This window comes from Gigantopelta aegis, chromosome 14 (genome assembly GCF_016097555.1).
Source record: "Gigantopelta aegis isolate Gae_Host chromosome 14, Gae_host_genome, whole genome shotgun sequence".
Lineage (NCBI taxonomy): Eukaryota > Metazoa > Mollusca > Gastropoda > Neomphalida > Peltospiridae > Gigantopelta > Gigantopelta aegis.
The window spans coordinates 59,561,033-59,585,120 of record NC_054712.1 but is presented as its reverse complement, the minus strand read 5'-3'; the positions used below and the strand labels follow the sequence as shown (position 1 = coordinate 59,585,120).

The window sequence follows — 24,088 nt, the reverse complement described above, 5'->3', positions numbered from 1 at the left end:
ATAGGTGTGTGATGACAGCCCTACATATACAGGAAGTACAATATGGCCTGTTGTTATTATGTTACGTATCGTGAGATAGGTGTGTGATGACAGCCCTACATATACAGGAAGTACAATATGGCCTGCTGTTATTATGTTACGTATCGTGAGATAGGTGTGTGATGACAGCCCTACATATACAGGAAGTACAATATGGCCTGCTGTTATTATGTTACGTATCGTGTAGGTGTGTGATGACAGCCCTACATATACAGGAAGTACAATATGGCCTGCTGTTATTATGTTACGTATCGTGTAGGTGTGTGATGACAGCCCTACATATACAGGAAGTACAATATGGCCTGCTGTTATTATGTTACGTATCGTGAGATAGGTGTGTGATGACAGCCCTACATATACAGGAAGTACAATATGGCCTGTTGTTATTATGTTACGTATCGTGTAGGTGTGTGATGACAGCCCTACATATACAGGAAGTACAATATGGCCTGCTGTTATTATGTTACGTATCGTGTAGGTGTGTGATGACAGCCCTACATATACAGGAAGTACAATATGGCCTGTTGTTATTATGTTACGTATCGTGAGATAGGTGTGTGATGACAGCCCTACATATACAGGAAGTACAATATGGCCTGCTGTTATTATGTTACGTATCGTGTAGGTGTGTGATGACAGCCCTACATATACAGGAAGTACAATATGGCCTGCTGTTATTATGTTACGTATCGTGTAGGTGTGTGATGACAGCCCTACATATACAGGAAGTACAATATGGCCTGTTGTTATTATGTTACGTATCGTGAGATAGGTGTGTGATGACAGCCCTACATATACAGGAAGTACAATATGGCCTGCTGTTATTATGTTACGTATCGTGTAGGTGTGTGATGACAGCCCTACATATACAGGAAGTACAATATGGCCTGCTGTTATTATGTTACGTATCGTGTAGGTGTGTGATAACAGCCCTACATATACAGGAAGTACAATATGGCCTGTTGTTATTATGTTACGTATCGTGAGATAGGTGTGTGATGACAGCCCTACATATACAGGAAGTACAATATGGCCTGTTGTTATTATGTTACGTATTGTGAGATAGGTGTGTGATGACAGCCCTACATATACAGGAAGTACAATATGGCCTGTTGTTATTATGTTACGTATCGTGTAGGTGTGTGATGACAGCCCTACATATACAGGAAGTACAATATGGCCTGTTGTTATTATGTTACGTATCGTGAGATAGGTGTGTGATGACAGCCCTACATATACAGGAAGTACAATATGGCCTGCTGTTATTATGTTACGTATTGTGAGATAGGTGTATGATGACACCCCTACGTATACAGGGCTTGAACTTGTAACCAGGCTTCTAGAAAAAGAAAAAAAATCCAATAGCCATGGGATCAGTGATTTTAAACATTTACTAGCAACGATTAAAAATTAACTAGCCCTACTTTACTTTAAGTTAATACGATTTTACTAAATAATAGTAATAATCAGATATGTCACCTAAAGAGGGAGACAGAGCTTAAAAACACTAACATTTTGGGGTTAGGGTGGGGTCAAGATATTCATATTTACAAAATATATTTAACTGCAACATTTGACAAAAAAAAAATTCATAAGCCGTCGGGCATGGCAATAGTAATTATTTACTAGCCCAACATTGAATATCACTAGCCATGGGAGTGGGGCTACCATAATCTAGAAGCCCTGTCTGGCATGGCAATAGTAGTTATTTATTAGCCCAACATTGAATATCACTAGCCATGGGAGTGGGACTACCATAATCTAGAAGCCCTGTCTGGCATGGCAATAGTAGTTATTTACTAGCCCAACATTGAATATCACTAGCCATGGGAGTGGGGCTACCATAATCTAGAAGCCCTGTCTGGCATGGCAATAGTAGTTATTTACTAGCCCAATATTGACTATCACTAGCCATGGGAATGGGGCTACCATAATCTAGAAGCTCTGTCTGGCATGGCAATAGTAGTTATTTACTAGCCCAACATTGAATATCACTAGCCATGGGAGTGGGGCTACCATAATCTAGAAGCCCCGTCTGGCATGGCAATAGTAGTTATTTACTAGTCCAACACTGAATATCACTAGCCATGGGAGTGGGGCTACCATAATCTAGAAGCCCTGTCTGGCATGGCAATAGTAGTTATTTACTAGCCCAATATTGACTATCACTAGCCATGGGAGTGGGACTACCATAATCTAGAAGCCCTGTCTGGCATGGCAATAGTAGTTATTTACTAGCCCAATATTGACTATCACTAGCCATGGGAGTGGGGCTACCATAATCTAGAAGCCCTGTCTGGCATTGCAATAGTAGTTATTTACTAGCCCAATATTGACTATCACTAGCCATGGGAGTGGGACTACCATAATCTAGAAGCCCTGTCTGGCATGGCAATAGTAGTTATTTACTAGCCCAATATTGACTATCACTAGCCATGGGAGTGGGGCTACCATAATCTAGAAGCCCTGTCTGGCATGGCAATAGTAGTTATTTACTAGCCCAATATTGACTATCACTAGCCATGGGAGTGGGGCTACCATAATCTAGAAGCCCTGTCTGGCATTGCAATAGAAGTTATTTACTAGCCCAATATTGACTATCACTAGCCATGGGAGTGGGACTACCATAATCTAGAAGCCCTGTCTGGCATGGCAATAGTAGTTATTTACTAGCCCAATATTGACTATCACTAGCCATGGGAGTGGGGCTACCATAATCTAGAAGCCCTGTCTGGCATGGCAATAGTAGTTATTTACTAGCCCAATATTGACTATCACTAGCCATGGGAGTGGGACTACCATAATCTAGAAGTCCTGTCGGGCATGGCAATAGTAGTTATTTACTAGCCCAATATTGACTATCACTAGCCATGGGAGTGGGGCTACCATAATCTAGAAGCCCTGTCTGGCATGGCAATAGTAGTTATTTACTAGCCCAACATTGAATATCACTAGCCATGGGAGTGGGGCTACCATAATCTAGAAGCCCTGTCTGGCATGGCAATAGTAGTTATTTACTAGTCCAACATTGAATATCACTAGCCATGGGAGTGGGACTACCATAATCTAGAAGCCCTGTCTGGCATGGCAATAGTAGTTATTTACTAGCCCAACATTGACTATCACTAGCCATGGGAGTGGGACTACCATAATCTAGAAGCCCTGTCTGGCATGGCAATAGTAGTTATTTACTAGCCCAATATTGAATATCACTAGCCATGGGAGTGGGGCTACCATAATCTAGAAGCCCTGTCTGGCATGGCAATAGTAGTTATTTACTAGCCCAATATTGAATATCACTAGCCATGGGAGTGGGACTACCATAATCTGGAAGCCCTGCAACCTTGTTTTTTCAAAATTTTAATTAGCGATATATCTAATCAACTAAAAATGTATTAGTAACTACTAAGTTATGTTTTAAAATAATTGTGTAGCGATCTCTAAAAGTTGGGAGATAGAGCCTAAAAACACTAACATTGGGGGTTGGGGTGGGGTCAGGATATTCATATTTACAAAATAGACTTAACTACAATATTTGCCCTTTTTTTTCACTAGCCGTCGAACATGGCAATAATAGTTATTTACTAGCCCAACATTGAATATATATCACTAGCCATGGGAGTGGGGCTACCATAATCTAGAAGCCCTGCTGTTATAAGTAAAAATATGACGCATGAGGGGAGTGGAGGGTTTGGGACAGTGTTTGGGAAATTAGGACCCGTGAGCTAGGTCCCACATTACGTATTGCAGTGTAGCTTTCATCGGTCATTTTAAACCAAAATCATTATCCATTTACTGTATAACAAATACGTATAGGACAGAAACAAGGAGACTGCAACCAATCTGTACATATAGGATCTTTCACCCGGAAGAATGGATACGACAGAATAGTGGTCAATTTATTTTTTAGCCACCATTTTGAATTTTTGTCATTTACCAATATCAAACATCTAAAAGTATAAAAAAAAAAGAAAAAAAAAGTCCAACAGATTTGGATTCTACAGACAAAATGGCCATAGAAACAACTCTGCTCTAAAACAGTTTTACCAACCCAACCCTATGAAAAAGCCTCTACTGAAACATGTTGATCAAACATCCATCTCCCTGATACCAACCTGCTTTCATTTTGCCCAAGTGTTCCTCTATAACGTCGAATATAGAATCCATTTCCTTTAAAACTTCCTCTATTTTTTCTTTGTCTTGCATCATATTGAGCTTCTCGGTACTAATGCAAACCTTGCTTAAATATCTTTCATGAAGATCTGCATTTTTGTCAGCTAATATTGACAGTTTTGACAATGAATCAAGCGCCCGCTCCTTAAACTCTGGAAGTAAGCAAACAACACATTGAAGGTACTACAATTTCTTGCCATACTTTAAAACTACTTAAGCAGCATTCTCATTATGCGATTCAGGGCTTTAGATTTCACCAGTGCTGAGGCAATAAACATTGTGCCCAAAATAAGTATGACCCCCCCCCCCCCCCCAAAAAGCACAAATCTCAAAACCACTGAAATGTTAAGCTGTAATTAGATTGAACATCTACAACTCTTTTATCAACTATTAAAGTAAAGTTTGTTTTGTTTAACAACACCACTAGAGCACATTGATATATTAATTATCAGCTATTGAATGTCAAACATTTGGTAATTCTGACACGTAGTCAATAGAGGAAACCCGCTACATTTTCCTAATGGAGCAAGGGATCTTTTATATGCACTTTCTCACAGATAGGAAAGCACATATACCACAGCCTTTGACCAGTTGTGGTGCACTGGTTGGAACAAGAAAAAAACCAATCAGTTGATCGGCACCTCAAGCGAGCGCTTAACCAACTGGGCTAAATCTCGCCCCTATCAGCTACTAATAATATTACTGCACTAAAAAGACCTCTTTGTACTCAGAAGAAACAAAACGTCCTTGTGCCCAAATTAGTGAGATCTAAAGCTCTGCAATTAGTTGCACCAACTAGGGTTTCTGGCAGAAAGAAATTTTAAGGTATGGTGGTGCTATGGAATTGAATGCAACTGCAGTCAACAGGTGGTATGAGGGGCTTCCCCCTGAAAGAAAATGAGTTACGTTTAGGGTTTGCATTAAGAAAATCTTACAGTAATGATAAGAGCTATTAATTTTATCAAAAAGTTAACTCAAAATTATAAAATCTGCAAAAACATTTGGGTGTGGCACCATACCCATTTTACCCTCTGGCAGAAACCCTGTCACTTGTCCCTACAAAAATCAGAACGAACATGTATAAGACTAAAGTCATGCCGATTTAAAGTCTGAACCAAATTGTTAACTACTATGATAAAATACTCTCCTACCTTTAATTACCATTAGATTTTCTCCACTTTTTGTCCCAACATAAATAGTGAGAAAACCATTACATTGACATTGATTCCACCCATTAGACTGAAAGCATATCACCTACATCAACATTGTTAAGATTTCCTAGGACAAAACACATGCAACTGTTCACCATCTGTCAGTCTGCTTCTTCTGTGGAGTACTCTCCAAGAGGGGTGTCAGCCTCCTATGTAGGTGATGTAATTAATCGGACGTCATGATGAGTGCATTATAATAATTTGGTTTAGACTTCAGGTGTTCTCACAGTACGATTCGATCACACACGCAATTTCATTTCATTCATTTCAACTTACTTTCGTGCTTATATCCAATTAAGGTTCAAGCACGCTATCCTGGGCACACATCTCAGCTATCTGGGCTGTCTGTCCAGTACAGTGGGTTAGTTGTTAATTGTTAGTTGTTAGTGAGAGAGAAGAGGGTGTAGAGGCTTTACACCTACCCATTGAGTCGTTAAAACTTGCTCTGGGTGGGAGCCGGTACTAGGCTGCGAACCCTGTACCTACCAGCCTTATGTCCGATGGTTTAACCACGATGCCACTGAGGCAAGTTGGTGCGACTAACTGCATAATGACAACGCTCCTTCAACCTATTTAGAATAGATCATCCAATTTTTAACACCATCAAGTCACAAGATTTCACGGGAAAAGGATCACACATATATGAGAGGAAACCCGCTGTCGCCACTTCGTGGGCTACTCTTTTCAATCAGCAGCATGGGATTTTTTATATGCACCATCCCACAGACAGGATACTACATATCATGGCCTTTGTTACACCAGTTGTGGAGCTGGCTGGAAAGAAAAATAGATCGATCGCACATCAGCTGAGCGCTGTACCACTGAAGGTTCATAACTCATTAAGTAAAAGAATCCACCAATTAGCGTGATAACTGAAAAACTGTTTTCCATGGGTCCTGACGATAACGGCAAAGAATTTAAAAAAAGAGTCTCTCATAAAATTTGAAATCCTGTAATTATATATATATATATATATATATATATATATATATATATATATATATATATATATATATATATATATATGTATACACAGTGAAACCTTTCTAAACCGAACCCTGAATAAACCGGAATCTTGTGAAAACTGGCCAAATTTTAAAGTCCCAGATTTTCTAAATTCTAAAATGTGATCCTCTAACGCAAAAATAAACATTAACTTTGTTTGTCCTGACCCAACCGACCTACGAAAATAGTCCCATTTCAAAATCTTTTTTGACCCCTTTCCGTGAATTTTTTTTTTTTTTTAAATGTTTAACCAATTTCAGTTTTGGCCTGAACCTGTAATAATCTTGAGCTGTTGTTGATATCTGTCGAACAAACATTTTAAAACCCTGAGTTATTTAACCAAACTTTATTAACGTTAGTTTCGATTTGTTGGAAATTAGAACTTCTGTAACCTGCTATTAATAGTAACGAGTGTCGGGGCCATGAGAACTCGGGATAAACGTGCTCTTGCGACAAAATTGAATTCGAATCAGATTGTGGTAGTAACACTACGTTAAGCCAGTTCATGGAGACTGATTTGTCATAACAAGTGAAAGTTTGCTTGGAGAAGCATATTGTACCTCAGTGGTTAACCTGCGGTCAAGTAAAACAGTATAAAGCAGTATAATATTTTTTTTTGCAATCGTTGTACTTCAATAAAATAAACAAAATCAGTGGTATTACACCGCAAAACGCAAGACAAGTATCGTGGGTTGCGAGTTCAACAAACATAGCCTTGATAACATAAGAGTTCCAGCTTGTAAATATTTGGAATACCAAGGAGTTCTGAATGCCCCATTCAGAACTTATCGCTTGACAAATCATTTATTGATCAGCAAATAATATTCAATGTTCGGCACCATTTACTTTTTAAAAGAAAAAGAAACACATTTAAAGTTTTGTTATTTAAGGATTGTCTGTTATTTGTTTCATGTTCAGCAGGGTATGAACCCAAAACAAATCATCCCAAACTGTGTGAACCGGTGAAGCCATTCTCACATAAGTTTGCAGATGATTGTTTTTGTTCATACCCAGATGAATGTAAAAGAAATCACAAACAATACTTATAATTAAATTTGAATCATACTTGCTAATAATAACATTAAAAGTTCATAGTTTATTTTGAATTATTTTTGGTCCATAAACAATAACACTCAATAAGACAACTTGCCCATATAAAATGACATCATCAGATATATGACGCTTCTTGATGACATAAGTTTTATGTTCATCCAGAAATGAACAAACTCCCATTGCTAAGTCTGGACCAATGGGATGACGTTATATTAATAATTGTAATGAATGTAATGAAACTGTAATTATTTGCTTTTAACAACGGTCGGTTTATAAATAGTTTGTATATGCTTTAGACCCAAATAGTTATGCACACCGAAACTGGTCTCCCTGTGCTAGTCTCCCTGTGCTACTTATACTTATTTCAAACACTGATTAATGTTTGGGTAGAGTAAAAAGTTGATATCAGTATGTATGCAATGTATGATCCAGAAATGTACAGTGTCTAAACACCAGATCCACCCTAAACACCAGATCCGGCCTAAACACCAGATCCAGTCCAAACACCAGATCCAGCCCGCCTAAACACCAGATCCAGCCCAAACACCAGATCCAGCCCAAACACCAGACCCAGTTTAAACACCAGATCCAGTCCAAACACCAGATCCAGTTTAAACATCAGATCCAGTTTAAACACCAGATCCAGTCCAAACACCAGATCAAGTCTGGTATCAAGCTAAATGAAATAAAATAGAGATTACAAAGAAATTATATAACTACAATCTCACCTAAATGTCTACAGAGGTCATTTACCTGTAATGTCGTTTGAGGTCAATCAAGGTCAGAAATATAAACAGTATTAAACACATCAATTTTAGTATGAAATTAATTATTTCACCACATGTAATTTTCCTTTTTTCCCGATTTTAGGAAATTTCATCATCTGAATGTTTCAATGTGACCAAAATGCTGATTTAATTATTGGTGGACAACAGAGAATCAACAAAATAATTTCTTCCAGCCTCACTATAGGAATGGTGAACTTAATTCACATAGAACTGAGAAAACGACTACAAAATGGTACAAATCTGCAACTTAAATTCTGTAAGACATGTGTTTCTATATATACTGGCTCAAATATACCGATTAATGAGGCTTCAACACCTAAGAGTTCTGAACGATCTTCATTTGATTTACCACAGCATTGTTTGCACAAGGATTAAAAAAATCCAGGTTGTTTCACAGGAGGAGGACCTGGTGCTGTGTGTTTGACTGTGGATAAAAAAGAGGATCTTCTCCAAATATGTGATGAAAGGGGCGATGAAGTGACAGCTTGGATGTGTGTACAAATCCACAGAGCCGTGTTAGACTTACACACAGACTTACACACAGTACCTTGGATGTGTGTACGAATCCACAGAGCCGTGTTAGACTTACACACAGACTTACACGCAGTACCTTGGATGTGTGTACGAATCCACAGAGCCGTGTTAGACTTACACACAGACTTACACGCAGTACCTTGGATGTGTGTACGAATCCACAGAGCCGTGTTAGACTTACACACAGACTTACACGCAGTACCTTGGATGTGTGTACGAATCCACAGAGCCGTGTTAGACTTACACACAGACTTACACGCAGTACCTTGGATGTGTGTACGAATCCACAGAGCCGTGTTAGACTTACACACAGACTTACACGCAGTACCTTGGATGTGTGTACGAATCCACAGAGCCGTGTTAGACTTACACACAGACTTACACGCAGTACCTTGGATGTGTGTACGAATCCACAGAGCCGTGTTAGACTTACACACAGACTTACACGCAGTACCTTGGATGTGTGTACGAATCCACAGAGCCGTGTTAGACTTACACACAGACTTACACGCAGTACCTTGGATGTGTGTACGAATCCACAGAGCCGTGTTAGACTTACACACAGACTTACACACAGTACCTTGGATGTGTGTACGAATCCACAGAGCTGTGTTAGACTTACACACAGACTTACACACAGTACCTTGGATGTGTGTACGAATCCACAGAGCCGTGTTAGACTTACACACAGACTTACACGCAGTACCTTGGATGTGTGTACGAATCCACAGAGCCGTGTTAGACTTACACACAGACTTACACGCAGTACCTTGGATGTGTGTACGAATCCACAGAGCCGTGTTAGACTTACACACAGACTTACACGCAGTACCTTGGATGTGTGTACGAATCCACAGAGCCGTGTTAGACTTACACGCAGTACCTTGGATGTGTGTACGAATCCACAGAGCCGTGTTAGACTTACACACAGTACCTTGGATGTGTGTACGAATCCACAGAGCCGTGTTAGACTTACACACAGACTTACACGCAGTACCTTGGATGTGTGTACGAATCCACAGAGCCGTGTTAAGACTTACACACAGTACCTTGGATGTGTGTACGAATCCACAGAGCCATGTTAGACTTACACGCAGTACCTTGGATGTGTGTACGAATCCACAGAGCCGTGTTAGACTTACACGCAGTACCTTGGATGTGTGTACGAATCCACAGAGCCGTGTTAGACTTACACACAGACTTACACACAGTACCTTGGATGTGTGTACGAATCCACAGAGCCGTGTTAGACTTACACACAGACTTACACGCAGTACCTTGGATGTGTGTACGAATCCACAGAGCCGTGTTAAGACTTACACACAGACTTGGATGTGTGTACGAATCCACAGAGCCATGACTTACACGCAGTACCTTGGATGTGTGTACGAATCCACAGAGCCATGTTAGACTTACACACAGACTTACACGCAGTACCTTGGATGTGTGTACGAATCCACAGAGCCGTGTTAGACTTACACACAGACTTACACGCAGTACCTTGGATGTGTGTACGAATCCACAGAGCCGTGTTAGACTTACACACAGACTTACACGCAGTACCTTGGATGTGTGTACGAATCCACAGAGCCGTGTTAGACTTACACGCAGTACCTTGGATGTGTGTACGAATCCACAGAGCCGTGTTAGACTTACACACAGTACCTTGGATGTGTGTACGAATCCACAGAGCCGTGTTAGACTTACACACAGACTTACACGCAGTACCTTGGATGTGTGTACGAATCCACAGAGCCGTGTTAAGACTTACACACAGTACCTTGGATGTGTGTACGAATCCACAGAGCCATGTTAGACTTACACGCAGTACCTTGGATGTGTGTACGAATCCACAGAGCCGTGTTAGACTTACACGCAGTACCTTGGATGTGTGTACGAATCCACAGAGCCGTGTTAGACTTACACACAGACTTACACACAGTACCTTGGATGTGTGTACGAATCCACAGAGCCGTGTTAGACTTACACACAGACTTACACGCAGTACCTTGGATGTGTGTACGAATCCACAGAGCCGTGTTAAGACTTACACACAGCAGCTTGGATGTGTGTACGAATCCACAGAGCCATGTTAGCGTTACACGCAGTACCTTGGATGTGTGTACGAATCCACAGAGCCATGTTAGACTTACACACAGACTTACACGCAGTACCTTGGATGTGTGTACGAATCCACAGAGCCGTGTTAGACTTACACACAGACTTACACGCAGTACCTTGGATGTGTGTACGAATCCACAGAGCCGTGTTAGACTTACACACAGACTTACACGCAGTACCTTGGATGTGTGTACGAATCCACAGAGCCGTGTTAGACTTACACACAGTACCTTGGATGTGTGTACGAATCCACAGAGCCATGTTAGAGTTACACGCAGTACCTTGGATGTGTGTACGAATCCAGAGAGCCGTGTTAGACTTACACGCAGTACCTTGGATGTGTGTACGAATCCACAGAGCTGTGTTAGACTTACACACAGACTTACACGCAGTACCTTGGATATGTGTACGAATCCACAGAGCCATGTTAGACTTACACACAGACTTACACGCAGTACCTTGGACGTGTGTATGAATCCACAGAGCCGTGTTAGACTTACACGCAGTACCTTGGATGTGTGTACGAATCCACAGAGCCGTGTTAGACTTACACACAGACTTACACGCAGTACCTTGGATGTGTGTACGAATCCACAGAGCCGTGTTAGACTTACACACAGACTTACACGCAGTACCTTGGATGTGGGTACGAATCCAGAGAGCCGTGTTAGACTTACACACAGACTTACACGCAGTACCTTGGATGTTAGTACGAATCCACAGAGCCATGTTAGAGTTACGCACAGACTTACACGCAATACCTTGGATGTGTGTACGAATCCACAGAGCCGTGTTAGACTTACACACAGACTTACACGCAGTACCTTGGATGTGTGTACGAATCCACAGAGCCGTGTTAGACTTACACACAGACTTACACGCAGTACCTTGGATGTGTGTACGAATCCACAGAGCCTTGTTAGACTTACACACAGACTTACACGCAGTACCTTGGATGTGTGTACGAATCCACAGAGCCGTGTTAGACTTACACGCAGTATCCTTGGATGTGTGTACGAATCCACAGAGCTGTGTTAGACTTACACACAGACTTACACGCAGTACCTTGGACGTGTGTACGAATCCACAGAGCCGTGTTAGACTTACACACAGACTTACACGCAATACCTTGGATGTGTGTACGAATCCACAGAGCCGTGTTAGACTTACACGCAGTACCTTGGATGTGTGTACGAATCCACAGAGCCGTGTTAGACTTACACACAGACTTACACGCAGTACCTTGGATGTGTGTACGAATCCACAGAGCCATGTTAGACTTACACACAGACTTACACGCAGTACCTTGGACGTGTGTATGAATCCACAGAGCCGTGTTAGACTTACACACAGACTTACACGCAATACCTTGGATGTGTGTACGAATCGACAGAGCCGTGTTAGACTTACACGCAGTACCTAGGATGTGTGTACGAATCCAGAGCTGTGTTAGACTTACACGCAGACTTACACGCAGCAGTTAAACTGTTTGTTTAAACCCTGTCTTGGACACATCCACCGGGGAATCTCGGAGAAATTGCCCAAGACAGCCGTGCTTGAACCTTCAGTGAATGTAACCACAAGTCAAATAGTTGATTGTTTTTGTTTAATGACACCACTAGAACCACTGCAACTTCCCACGACAATCTCCACGGCCATGTTTTTGTTTAACGACACCACTGTGCAACCACAGCAACTGCCCACGACAATCTCCATGGCCTTGTTTTTGTTTAACGACACCACTAGAACCACTGCAACTTCCCACGACAATCTCCACGGCCATGTTTTTGTTTAACGACACCACTAGAACCACTGCAACTTCCCACGACAATCTCCACGGCCTTGTTTTTGTTTAACGACACCACTAGAACCACTGCAACTTCCCATAACAATCTCCACGGCCATGTTTTTGTTTAACGACACCACTAGAACCACTGCAACTTCCCACGACAATCTCCATGCTCTTGTTTTTGTTTAATGACACCACTAGAACCACTGCAATTGCCCACGACAATCTCCACGGCCTTGTTTTTGTTTAACGACACCACTAGAACCACTGCAACTGCCCACGACAATCTCCATGGCCATGTTTTTGTTTAACAAACTGTGCAACCACTGCAACTGCCCACGACAATCTCCACGGCCATGTTTTTGTTTAACGACACCACTGTGCAACCACTGCAACTGCCCACAACAATCTCCACGGCCATGTTTTTGTTTAACGACACCACTAGAACCACTGCAACTGCCCACGACAATATCCATGGCCTTGTTTTTGTTTAACAACACCACTAGAACCACTGCAACTGCCCACGACAATCTCCACGGCCTTGTTTTTGTTTAACGACACCACTAGAACCACTGCAACTGCCCACGACAATCTCCACGGCCATGTTTTTATTTAACGACACCACTAGAACCACTACAACTTCCCACGACAATCTCCACGGCCATGTTTTTGTTTAACGACACCACTAGAACCACTGCAACTGCCCACGACAATCTCCACGGCCATGTTTTTGTTTAACGACACCACTAGAACCACTACAACTTCCCACGACAATCTCCACGGCCATGTTTTTGTTTAACGACACCACTAGAACCACTGCAACTGCCCACGACAATCTCCACGGCCATGTTTTTGTTTAAAAAGTTTGTTTTATTTAACGACGCCACTAGAGCACACTGATTTTTTATCTTATCATCGGCTATTGGACGTCAAACATATGGTCATTTTGACACTGTTTTTAGAGGAAACCCGCTGTCGCCACATAGGCTACTCTTTTTCCGACAGGCAGCAAGGGATCTTTTATTTGCGCTTCCCACAGGCAGGATAGCACAAACCATGGCCTTTGTTGAACCAGTTATGGATCACTGGTCGGTGCAAGTGGTTTACACCTACCCATTGAGCCTTGCGGAGCACTCACTCAGGGTTTGGAGTCGGTATCTCGATTAAAAATCCCATGCCTCGACTGGGATCCGAACCCAGTACCTACCAGCCTGTAGACCGATGGCCTGCCACGACGCCACCGAGGCCGGTCTGTTTTTGTTTAACGACACCACTGTGCAACCACTGCAACTGCCCACGACAATCTCCACGGCCTTGTTTTTGTTTAACGACACCACTAGAACCACTGCAACTGCCCACGACAATCTCCACGGCCTTGTTTTTGTTTAACGACACCACTGTGCAACCACTGCAACTGCCCACGACAATCTCCACGGCCTTGTTTTTGTTTAACGACACCACTAGAACCACTGCAACTGCCCACGACAATCTCCACGGCCTTGTTTTTGTTTAACGACACCACTGTGCAACCACTGCAACTGCCCACGACAATCTCCACGGCCTTGTTTTTGTTTAACGACACCACTGTGCAACCACTGCAACTGCCCACGACAATCTCCACGGCCTTGTTTTTGTTTAACGACACCACTGTGCAACCACTGCAACTGCCCACGACAATCTCCACGGCCATGTTTTTGTTTAACGACACCACTAGAACCACTGCAACTTCCCACGACAATCTCCACGGCCATGTTTTTGTTTAATGACACCACTGTGCAACCACTGCAACTGCCCACGACAATCTCCACGGCCATGTTTTTGTTTAACGACACCACTAGAACCACTGCAACTTCCCACGACAATCTCCACGGCCTTGTTTTTGTTTAACGACACCACTAGAACCACTGCAACTGCCCACGACAATCTCCACGGCCATGTTTTTGTTTAATGACACCACTGTGCAACTACTGCAACTGCCCACGACAATCTCCACGGCCTTGTTTTTGTTTAACGACACCACTAGAACCACTGCAACTGCCCACGATAATCTCTGCGGCCATGTTTTTGTTTAACAAACTGTGCAACCACTCCAACTGCCCACGATAATCTCTGCGGCCTTCTTTTTGTTTAACACACTGTGCAACCACTGCAACTGCCCACAATAATCTCCACGGCCATGTTTTTGTTTAACAAACTGTGCAACCACTGCAACTTCCCACGATAATCTCTGCGGCCTTGTTTTTGTTTAACAAACTGTGCAACCACTGCAACTGCCCACGATAATCTCTGCGGCCTTGTTTTTGTTTAACAAACTGTGCAACCACTGCAACTGCCCACGATAATCTCTGTGGCCTTGTTTTTGTTTAACAAACTGTGCAACCACTGCAACTGCCCACGACAATCTCCACGGCCATGTTTTTGTTTAACGACATCACTGTGCAACCACTGCAACTGCCCATGATAATCTCCACGGCATTGGTTTTGCCTCGGACTATAATGGATTCTTTTCTCAAGATGTATTTTTTCCTTATCGTAAAAACATTTTTTTTATATACTTTGTGAACTGAAAACAGCTATATTAAAAGTAAATATTAAAACAGTAACTGTACCATTATTACTAAAGTATCAGAATCTCAGCTCCATTGGGCCTTTATCCAAAATATATGTAAATTACAAATCTAAAGTTCAACTGGCAAACGCTTCGCTAACATTCGCAAATTATTTGATTGGTTCCCGAAGTGGCCATTTGGTTTACTGTGAAGCGCTTAAACCAGTCTAGTGGACTTTTTTTGCTCAGTCTGGCTGAACTCAATCCAGCATTAAAGCGAGTTCCAACTAGGACATTGAACTCTGTTGACTGCTCATAGCACGGGCATTGTAGGAACCACTGGATTGCAAGGGGTGACAGTTTATACATTGTTGAACTGTGGCTATATATGGTGCATTAATTATGGGTGTTTTATTTTCAGTAAAATGTTCATCATACACTCCTAGTCACTTGAAGTGTTATGGCCAGCCTGATGATGAGATATTTGTAGATATACATATATAGAGAGATATCGTTCAGATATTTTAATCAAATTTTCTCCAACATTGATTAGTCTAGCAGCCAAATGTGAAAAAGAGGCCTAGTTTAGTTGTTAGTACAAGTGGTCGGGTAGACAGACAAGTTTACATGGTTACCAACCAATATTACCACTAATAACTAAATTTGTCCTAAATCCTATAACTCCAGAAGCTAGAAACACATTTCTTGTGTTGGATGAAAGGTCTGACCATCCTCAAAATATTAGTATCCAGTATTGTTAGTGTGAAGATAATTTGCATAAATTATGTCGTCACAAACATGAACAAATTTTAAATTTTAACAAAAAAGGTTGATTTTTATTTTTAGCTGTGAATTTCTGGTGCATGTTTCCAGCTCAGTGTAGTGTCATTTACTAGAACATAATTATACCTGTTGTATAAATTTTTTATATTATATGGGATTTAGGGTTTTGGTATTGTTGATTAAGTCTTATTTTTATGGTAACATTAATTACTATTTTGTTAGTAGGCAGTGGCATAGCTACAGGTGGGGGCACAGGGTCTATGGCTCCCCCCCCCCCAATCAAACATACATACAGTGTGGTTCCCCCCCCCCCCCCCCCCTCCCATCAATATAAAATCCTAGCTATGCCAGTGGTACTGACACACAATTCTTGGACTGAATAAAAGTTCTGTGATTTCGCAATTCATACAGTGCTAATTGTCATTTGGTTGATTTGCATATCATTGTCGTCACTACAACATTGTATTTTTTGCCAAAGTATTTTTATATTTCATCTTTCATCCACCAACTAACTTTGTACCTAGTTGTCACCATATAGGCTCCTGTACAAGGGTCAAAATGTTGTTTAGAATTAATAATGTTAGTAGTACATCATCTTTCCTCCACCAACTGACTTTGTACCTAGTTGTCACCATAGGCTCCTGTACAAGGGTCAAAATGTGGTTTAGAATTAATAATGTTAGTAGTATATCATGTTTGATTCATGCATGATCGTTACAAATTGGGTAGAATCTTCTCCAAAATATATAGTTTATGGTTCATATGGTTAAAGAAAGGGGTTTAGCTCGATCGGTTGTCTCATTCTAGTGCTCCACAACTGACATATCAAATGATGACTCGATCGTCTCATTCTAGTGCTTCACAACCGACATATCAAATGATGACTCGATCGTCTCATTCTAGTGCTCCACAACCGACATATCAAATGATGACTCGATCCTCTCATTCTAGTGCTTCACAACTGACATATCAAATGATGACTCAATCGTCTCATTCTAGTGCTCCACAACCGACATATCAAATGATGACTCGATCGTCTCATTCTAGTGCTCCACAACCGACATATCAAATGATGACTCGACCGTCTCATTCTAGTGCTCCACAACTCAGATATCAATTGATGATTGATCATCTCATTCTAGTGCTTCACAACCGACATATCAAATGATGGCTTGATCGTCTCATTCTAGTGCTCCACAACTCAGATATCAAATGATGACTTGATTGTCTCATTTTAGTGCTCCACAACCAACATATCAAATGATGACTCGATCGTCTCATTTTAGTGCTCCACAACCAACATATCAAATGATGACTCGATCATCTCATTTTAGTGCTCCACAACTCAGATATCAAATGATGATTCGATCGTCACATTCTAGTGCTTCACGATCAACCTATCAAATGCTGTGGTTTGTATTATCCTATATGTGGGAAGGTGTATATAAGATTCCTTGCTGCTGATGGAAACATCTAACCAGTTTCCTCTAAGATAATGTGTCAAAATTATTAATTAATCAATGTGTTCTAGTGGTGACTGTTTTTCTTTCCAAATAATTCAAGAAGGTGTACGTACAGTGAACAACTAGGAAAGTACATCATCTGCCAAAAGAAGAATGGACGGAAACTGAGACATGGTTCAATCCATGTCTATAATCATTCCTTGTCCTCAAAATAAAATAAAAATCATGCTTAAATATGCTTAAACGTGTGTATGTCTGTGTGGGTGTGAATATATGTGATATACTATTATTATATGTACAGCAGTGATTTAGGGCTCCCATCCCTGACATTGCTATGTTTGTGATCTGGGATAATAAAATAAAATATTCTAAAAAAAATTAATTCAGTATACTCGATTGGAATCTATGATATAAGTCAAGCCACAACCTGATCTACTGTGACAAGCAATCAAAAAGGAATTTGACGGTTTTGCAGTTACCTACCGAATGAGAAGCTGCATAGGTGTCTACAAGCCAAAGATTACTTCGAGAATCATTTGACTGTTTTATGGCTTAAACTCTTGCAAAAAAGATAGGTCTTTAGTCGAGGTAGGAATTTTCGAATTTGGAAAGTCCTTTGAGAAAAGCCACAGAGAAGAATTAGTGGCAACTTCACTAAGTGGATTGCATTAGACGCAAGGTACAATAAAGCTTATCAATCTAAATATACCAAGTCAGCAAGGCAGCCGTAAGCAATCGGTTCAGTACATAAAAATATACTTGAAGAACTTGTTTCATACATAGAGCTTGAACATGCAAAGGGCAAAGCCTTTGATATTAACTGCTTGACCAATCGTTATCATCAACTGTGAAAACAATGATGAAGCCGAACTCCACGCACCAGAGTCTTAAGCATATGTTAGAGACACAGTAGAGTGACTTCTTAAGCATATGTTAGAGACACAATAGAGTGACTTCTTAAGCATATGTTAGAGACACAGTAGTGACATCTTAAGCATAAGTTAGAGACACAGTAGAGTGACTTCTTAAGCATATGTTAGAGACACAGTAGAGTGACATCTTAAACATATGTTAGAGACACAGTAGAGTGACATCTTAAGCATATGTTACAGACACAGTATAGTGACTGCTTGAGCATATGTTAGAGACACAGCAGAGTGACATCTTGAGCATATGTTAGAGACACAGTAGAGAGACTGCTTGAGCATATGTTAGAGACACAGCAGAGTGACTTCTTAAGCATATGTTAGAGACACAGTAGAGTGACATCTTGAGCATATGTTAGAGACACAGCAGAGTGACATCTTAAGACACAGTAGAGTGACATCTTAAGCATATGTTAGAGAGACAGCAGAGTGACATCTTAAGCATATGTTAGAGACACAGTAGAGTGACATCTTAAGCATATGTTAGAGACACAGTAGAGTGACTTCTTAAGCATGTTAGAGACACAGTAGAGTGACTTCTTAAGCATATGTTAAAAACACAGTAGAGTGACATCTTAAGCATATGTTAGAGACACAGAAGAGTGACATCTTAAGCATGTTAGAGACACAGTAGAGTGACTTCTTACAAAATCTTGGTACCAAAAGGAACCAGACGTCCATCGAAATACAGGATCTAATTAATAAAGTGGTGGAAATGAAAGAAATGCTAACTGTCACACAGGTTAAAACAGGTAACCATGTGAATCATGGAGGAGCATTTACCTTTCAAAGAATTAGGCTCTTATTCTATCAGAGCCCCATTTGGGAGAATTAAATATTAAAAAATAATGGCGTTTATAACAATGAATGATTTAATACACAGAGTTAACAGTGAAGCTTATGACTTGCAACAATCATTTCAATCAATTATACTAAATACATTGCAACATCATTCCTTATTATTTTGAGGGCAATAAGGAATGATGTAAGTCCTTGGACTGAACAGTAACTCAGTTTCTCTTCGGTTTCGTTTTGGGAGATGATACACTTTCCAAGGTCTATACAGACCTTCCATTTTGGGAGATGATACACTTTCCAAGGTCTATACAGACCTTCCATTTTGGGAGATGATACACTTTCCAAGGTCTATACAGACCTTCCATTTTGGGAAATGATACACTTTCCAAGGTCAACACAGGCCTTCCGTTTTGCGAGATGATACACTTCCAAGGTCTACACAGACCTTCTGTTTTGGGTTCCAATAACCAGAGTTGGCTGGAGAACGGACCTACTGAATTATTTGTTTTTGTTTAATGTCACCACTAGAGCACATTGAGTTATTAATCATTGGTTATTGGATGTCAAACATTTGGTAATTTTGACATATAGTCTTAGAGGAAACCCACTACATTTTTTCATTAGTAGCAAGAGATCTTTTATATGCACCATCCTACAGACAGGATAGCACATACCACGGCCTTTGATATACCAGTCGTGGAGCACTGGCTGGAATGAGAAATAGCCCAATGGGCCCACCGACTGGGATGATCCCAGATCGACCATGGATCAAGTGAGTGCTTTTACCACTGGGCTACATCCTGCCCCAGACAGAAAAGGAGTCAAAGAGCCATGTCAGTTATGCATATGTATCTCTAAACAACATATTCTGGAGAGAAAGATGTTACCTCATTTGTAACCATCATACAGGAGTCAAATGTGATGTACTAGAAATATTAATCCTGGAATTTGTTGTCACAACTAGTTCCAAAGTCAGTTGTTCGAAGAAATATGAACTTTTAAAATACACCGGGAAAAAATAATTGTTGTGATGTGGTAATAATATGCAAGTTAGCCTAATGGCAATTAGGACTGTTAAAATTATTAAATCATAAAAACTCTTGTTCATTGCAATAATTGTGTTCATAGCATATTAACAATATGTATAGAAATTCGAACAAGGAAGGTAACTGTTCTGCTACCAAACTACTTATTAACTGCCACTAAATCCATATATTATATATTAGTTCATACAACAGATATACATGCTACTAACTCCATACAATATATATTAGTTCATACAACAGATATACATGCTACTAACTCCATACAATATACATTAGTTCATACAACAGATATACATGCTACTAACTCCATACAATATATATTAGTTCATACAACAGATATACATGCTACTAACTCCATACAATATATATTAGTTCATACAACAGATATACATGCTACTAACTCCATACAATATACATTAGTTCATACAACAGATATACATGCTACTAAATCCATACAATATACATTAGTTCATACAACAGATATACATGCTACTAAATCCATACAATATATATTAGTTCATACAACAGATATACATGCTACTAAATCCATACAATATATATTAGTTCATACAACAGATATACATGCTACTAACTCCATACAATATATATTAGTTCATACAACAGATATACATGCTACTAAATCCATACAATATATATTAGTTCATACAACAGATATACATGCTACTAAATCCATACAATATATATTAGTTCATACAACAGATATACATGCTACTAACTCCATACAATATACATTAGTTCATACAACAGATATACATGCTACTAACTCCATACAATATACATTAGTTCATACAACAGATATACATGCTACTAAATCCATACAATATACATTAGTTCATACAACAGATATACATGCTACTAAATCCATACAATATATATTAGTTCATACAACAGATATACATGCTACTAAATCCATACAATATATATTAGTTCATACAACAGATATACATGCTACTAAATGGCAGTACAGTCAGCTGGAAACATACACAAGAAATGCTGGGATAATGTGACGTTTGAAAAAGAAAACCTTTTTTTATGTTTGTGACATCATAATTTATGCAAATTAGTTCTACAATAATAATAATAATAATGGGTACTAATATTTAGGGGATGATCAGACTGTTCATTCAACACCAGAATTGTGTTTCTAGCTTTTATAATAACGAATTTAGTTATTGGGGGTAATTTGTGTTGGGGAACCATGGAAACGCTTCTGTAAAAAATAACTGCACTACTTTCAGACTCTACACCCACCCTGGTGATAACCCCCATAGATCCCACTAACAGCTGGTACCAATGGCATTTTTCTACCCGACCACTTGTGCTAAAATGCTGAATCCAGATTTGGCTATAGTACCGTATATCTTCGCCTGTAAGTCGATCTCAACTATAAGTCCAGTCCCTAATTTCAAGCCCTGAAAACTTTTTTTTTTTATTGACCCGTTTATAAGTCGACCCATGAAAAACAACTTATAAATATTGAAATATTTCTTATTTTCAGCACATTCCAATCAAACTATCATTATTACATAGCATCAAAACGAAATATTCCCTTAGTAGAGAGTGAAAGCTGTTAGACTGTTACTGTATGGTACTGTACAGATGGTTTTGTGCACAGACAACAATTTTATTTATAAACACTGACAACAGATCACTACGAATCGTACGATAAAACTGAAAGTATCACATTTTGCCGCCATATTAATACATGTAAGGAGGATAACTCTGGAAAGTACACTGGTTTTTGTACCAAATGATGTGTGTCCCTATTGCTCTAGTGAACTGCAGAGATCAGTCTATTTTAAGGGAAAGCTCAGTAATATTCATGAAGTTAACCACCGACAAAACATTGTTTGAACCATTAATGCCAGTGACCAGATTTCAAAATAAACTCAGGCAACAGGTAGTTAGTATTGTTTAAATTTTTACTATTAGTGGTGACTGTTAATTTAACTAAGTGGACTGTTGTCTTGGCATGTGAGTGAGATCGCACGCCTTTTCGCATAACCAAAACCGTTCTAATGCCCCAAAAAATAGGTTATAAAAAATAAATGTGTCAAATTAACATATTTGAGTATAAATACATGGCATACTTAAACAATAAAACTTGTAAAATAATCCCCAAAACAGTAATATTTTTTGGTGAAATTTTTTTACCCTCTTATAAGTCGACCCCCCAAGTTATAAAATAATTTTTGGGTGAAAAAAATTCGACTTATAGGCGAAGATATACGGTAGACTATATATTGACAAAATATGCTACACTTTTTCTGGTGCCGAGTGGCCTAATCCCACAAAATAAAACAACCTTTACTGATTTACTTAGGTTTGAAAGGGGATGGGGGCATTCGGTCTTGGTGATAGATTTTCTAACAGAAATTATGTCATTATTAAAGAAAATTATTTAAATTCTATATCGCATTAAATATATTCTGACACTTTGATGTAATATAATTAAAAGATAAAGATTGAACACACACATCAGTGCGGACTGACTACGCTGTACATGTATATGATACATTGTCATGCCCTTACAACCCCATTGTTCTTGATGGTGCACGTGTCATTCACGTGTTAACTGTTACGTTACTTTCAGTCCACGAATATCACAACTGGTATAAATGAATCTTACAATATTGGCAAACACAAAAAACTCATCATTCAAATTTACTTACAATCCAGAATTGCAAACATGTCAACAGTGAAATGGTGTGGACACTATTTGTCCGCTGCAAACTTTTTACCATGGTCGTTTTGTTAATTGCAAACATGTCAACAGTGAAATGCTGTGGACACTATTTGTCCGCTGCAATCTTTTTACCATGGTCGTTTTGTTAATTGCAAACATGTCAACAGTGAAATGCTGTGGACACTATTTGTCCGCTGCAATCTTTTTACCATGGTCGTTTTGTTAATTGCAAACATGTCAACAGTGAAATGCTGTGGACACTATTTGTCCGCTGCAATCTTTTTACCATGGTCGTTTTGTTAATTGCAAACATGTCAACAGTGAAATGCTGTGGACACTATTTGTCCGCTGCAATCTTTTTACCATGGTCGTTTTGTTAATTGCAAACATGTCAACAGTGAAATGCTGTGGACACTATTTGTCCGCTGCAATCTTTTTACCATGGTCGTTTTGTTAATTGCAAACATGTCAACAGTGAAATGCTGTGGACACTATTTGTCCGCTGCAATCTTTTTACCATGGTCGTTTTGTTAATTGCAAACATGTCAACAGTGAAATGCTGTGGACACTATTTGTCCGCTGCAATCTTTTTACCATGGTTGTTTTGTTAATTGCAGGGGCTGCCGCTAGGACACATTGATTAATTCATCATTGGCTATTGGATGTCAAGGATTTACTGTTATGTGCAGTAGGACACATTGATTAATTCATCATTGGCTATTGGATGTCAAGGATTTACTGTTATGTGCAGTAGGACACATTGATTAGTTCATCATTGGCTATTGGATGTCAAGGATTTACTGTTATGTGCAGTAGGACACATTGATTAGTTCATCATTGGCTATTGGATGTCAAGGATTTACTGTTATGTGCAGTAGGACACATTGATTAGTTCATCATTGGCTATTGGATGTCAAGGATTTACTGTTATGTGCAGTAGACTGCGAAAAGTAGGTTACAGTCACCTAGCAAAAGTACGCAACACAATGCCATCCCAAGTTGTTCCTACATGTGAGGTTTGATGGTCCTGTATGCATCTGTATGCAAGATATGGTCTGGACAAGAGAAAGTTCACAAACAGACGGACAACGCTATACCATAATA

At 39.8% G+C, this 24,088-nt stretch overlaps 1 protein-coding gene across 2 annotated transcripts in view; it reads right to left on the bottom strand.

The window, feature by feature from the left end:
* The window catches only part of LOC121388165 (ganglioside-induced differentiation-associated protein 1-like), a 78,480-nt gene that overhangs the window by 13,295 nt on the left and 41,097 nt on the right, over positions 1-24,088 (bottom strand). For both annotated transcript variants that reach the window (XM_041519404.1, XM_041519403.1), the window contains one exon: positions 4,155-4,364. In XM_041519404.1, coding sequence (XP_041375338.1) covers positions 4,155-4,364 — 210 coding nt within the window. The remainder of the gene's footprint in view (positions 1-4,154; positions 4,365-24,088) is intronic.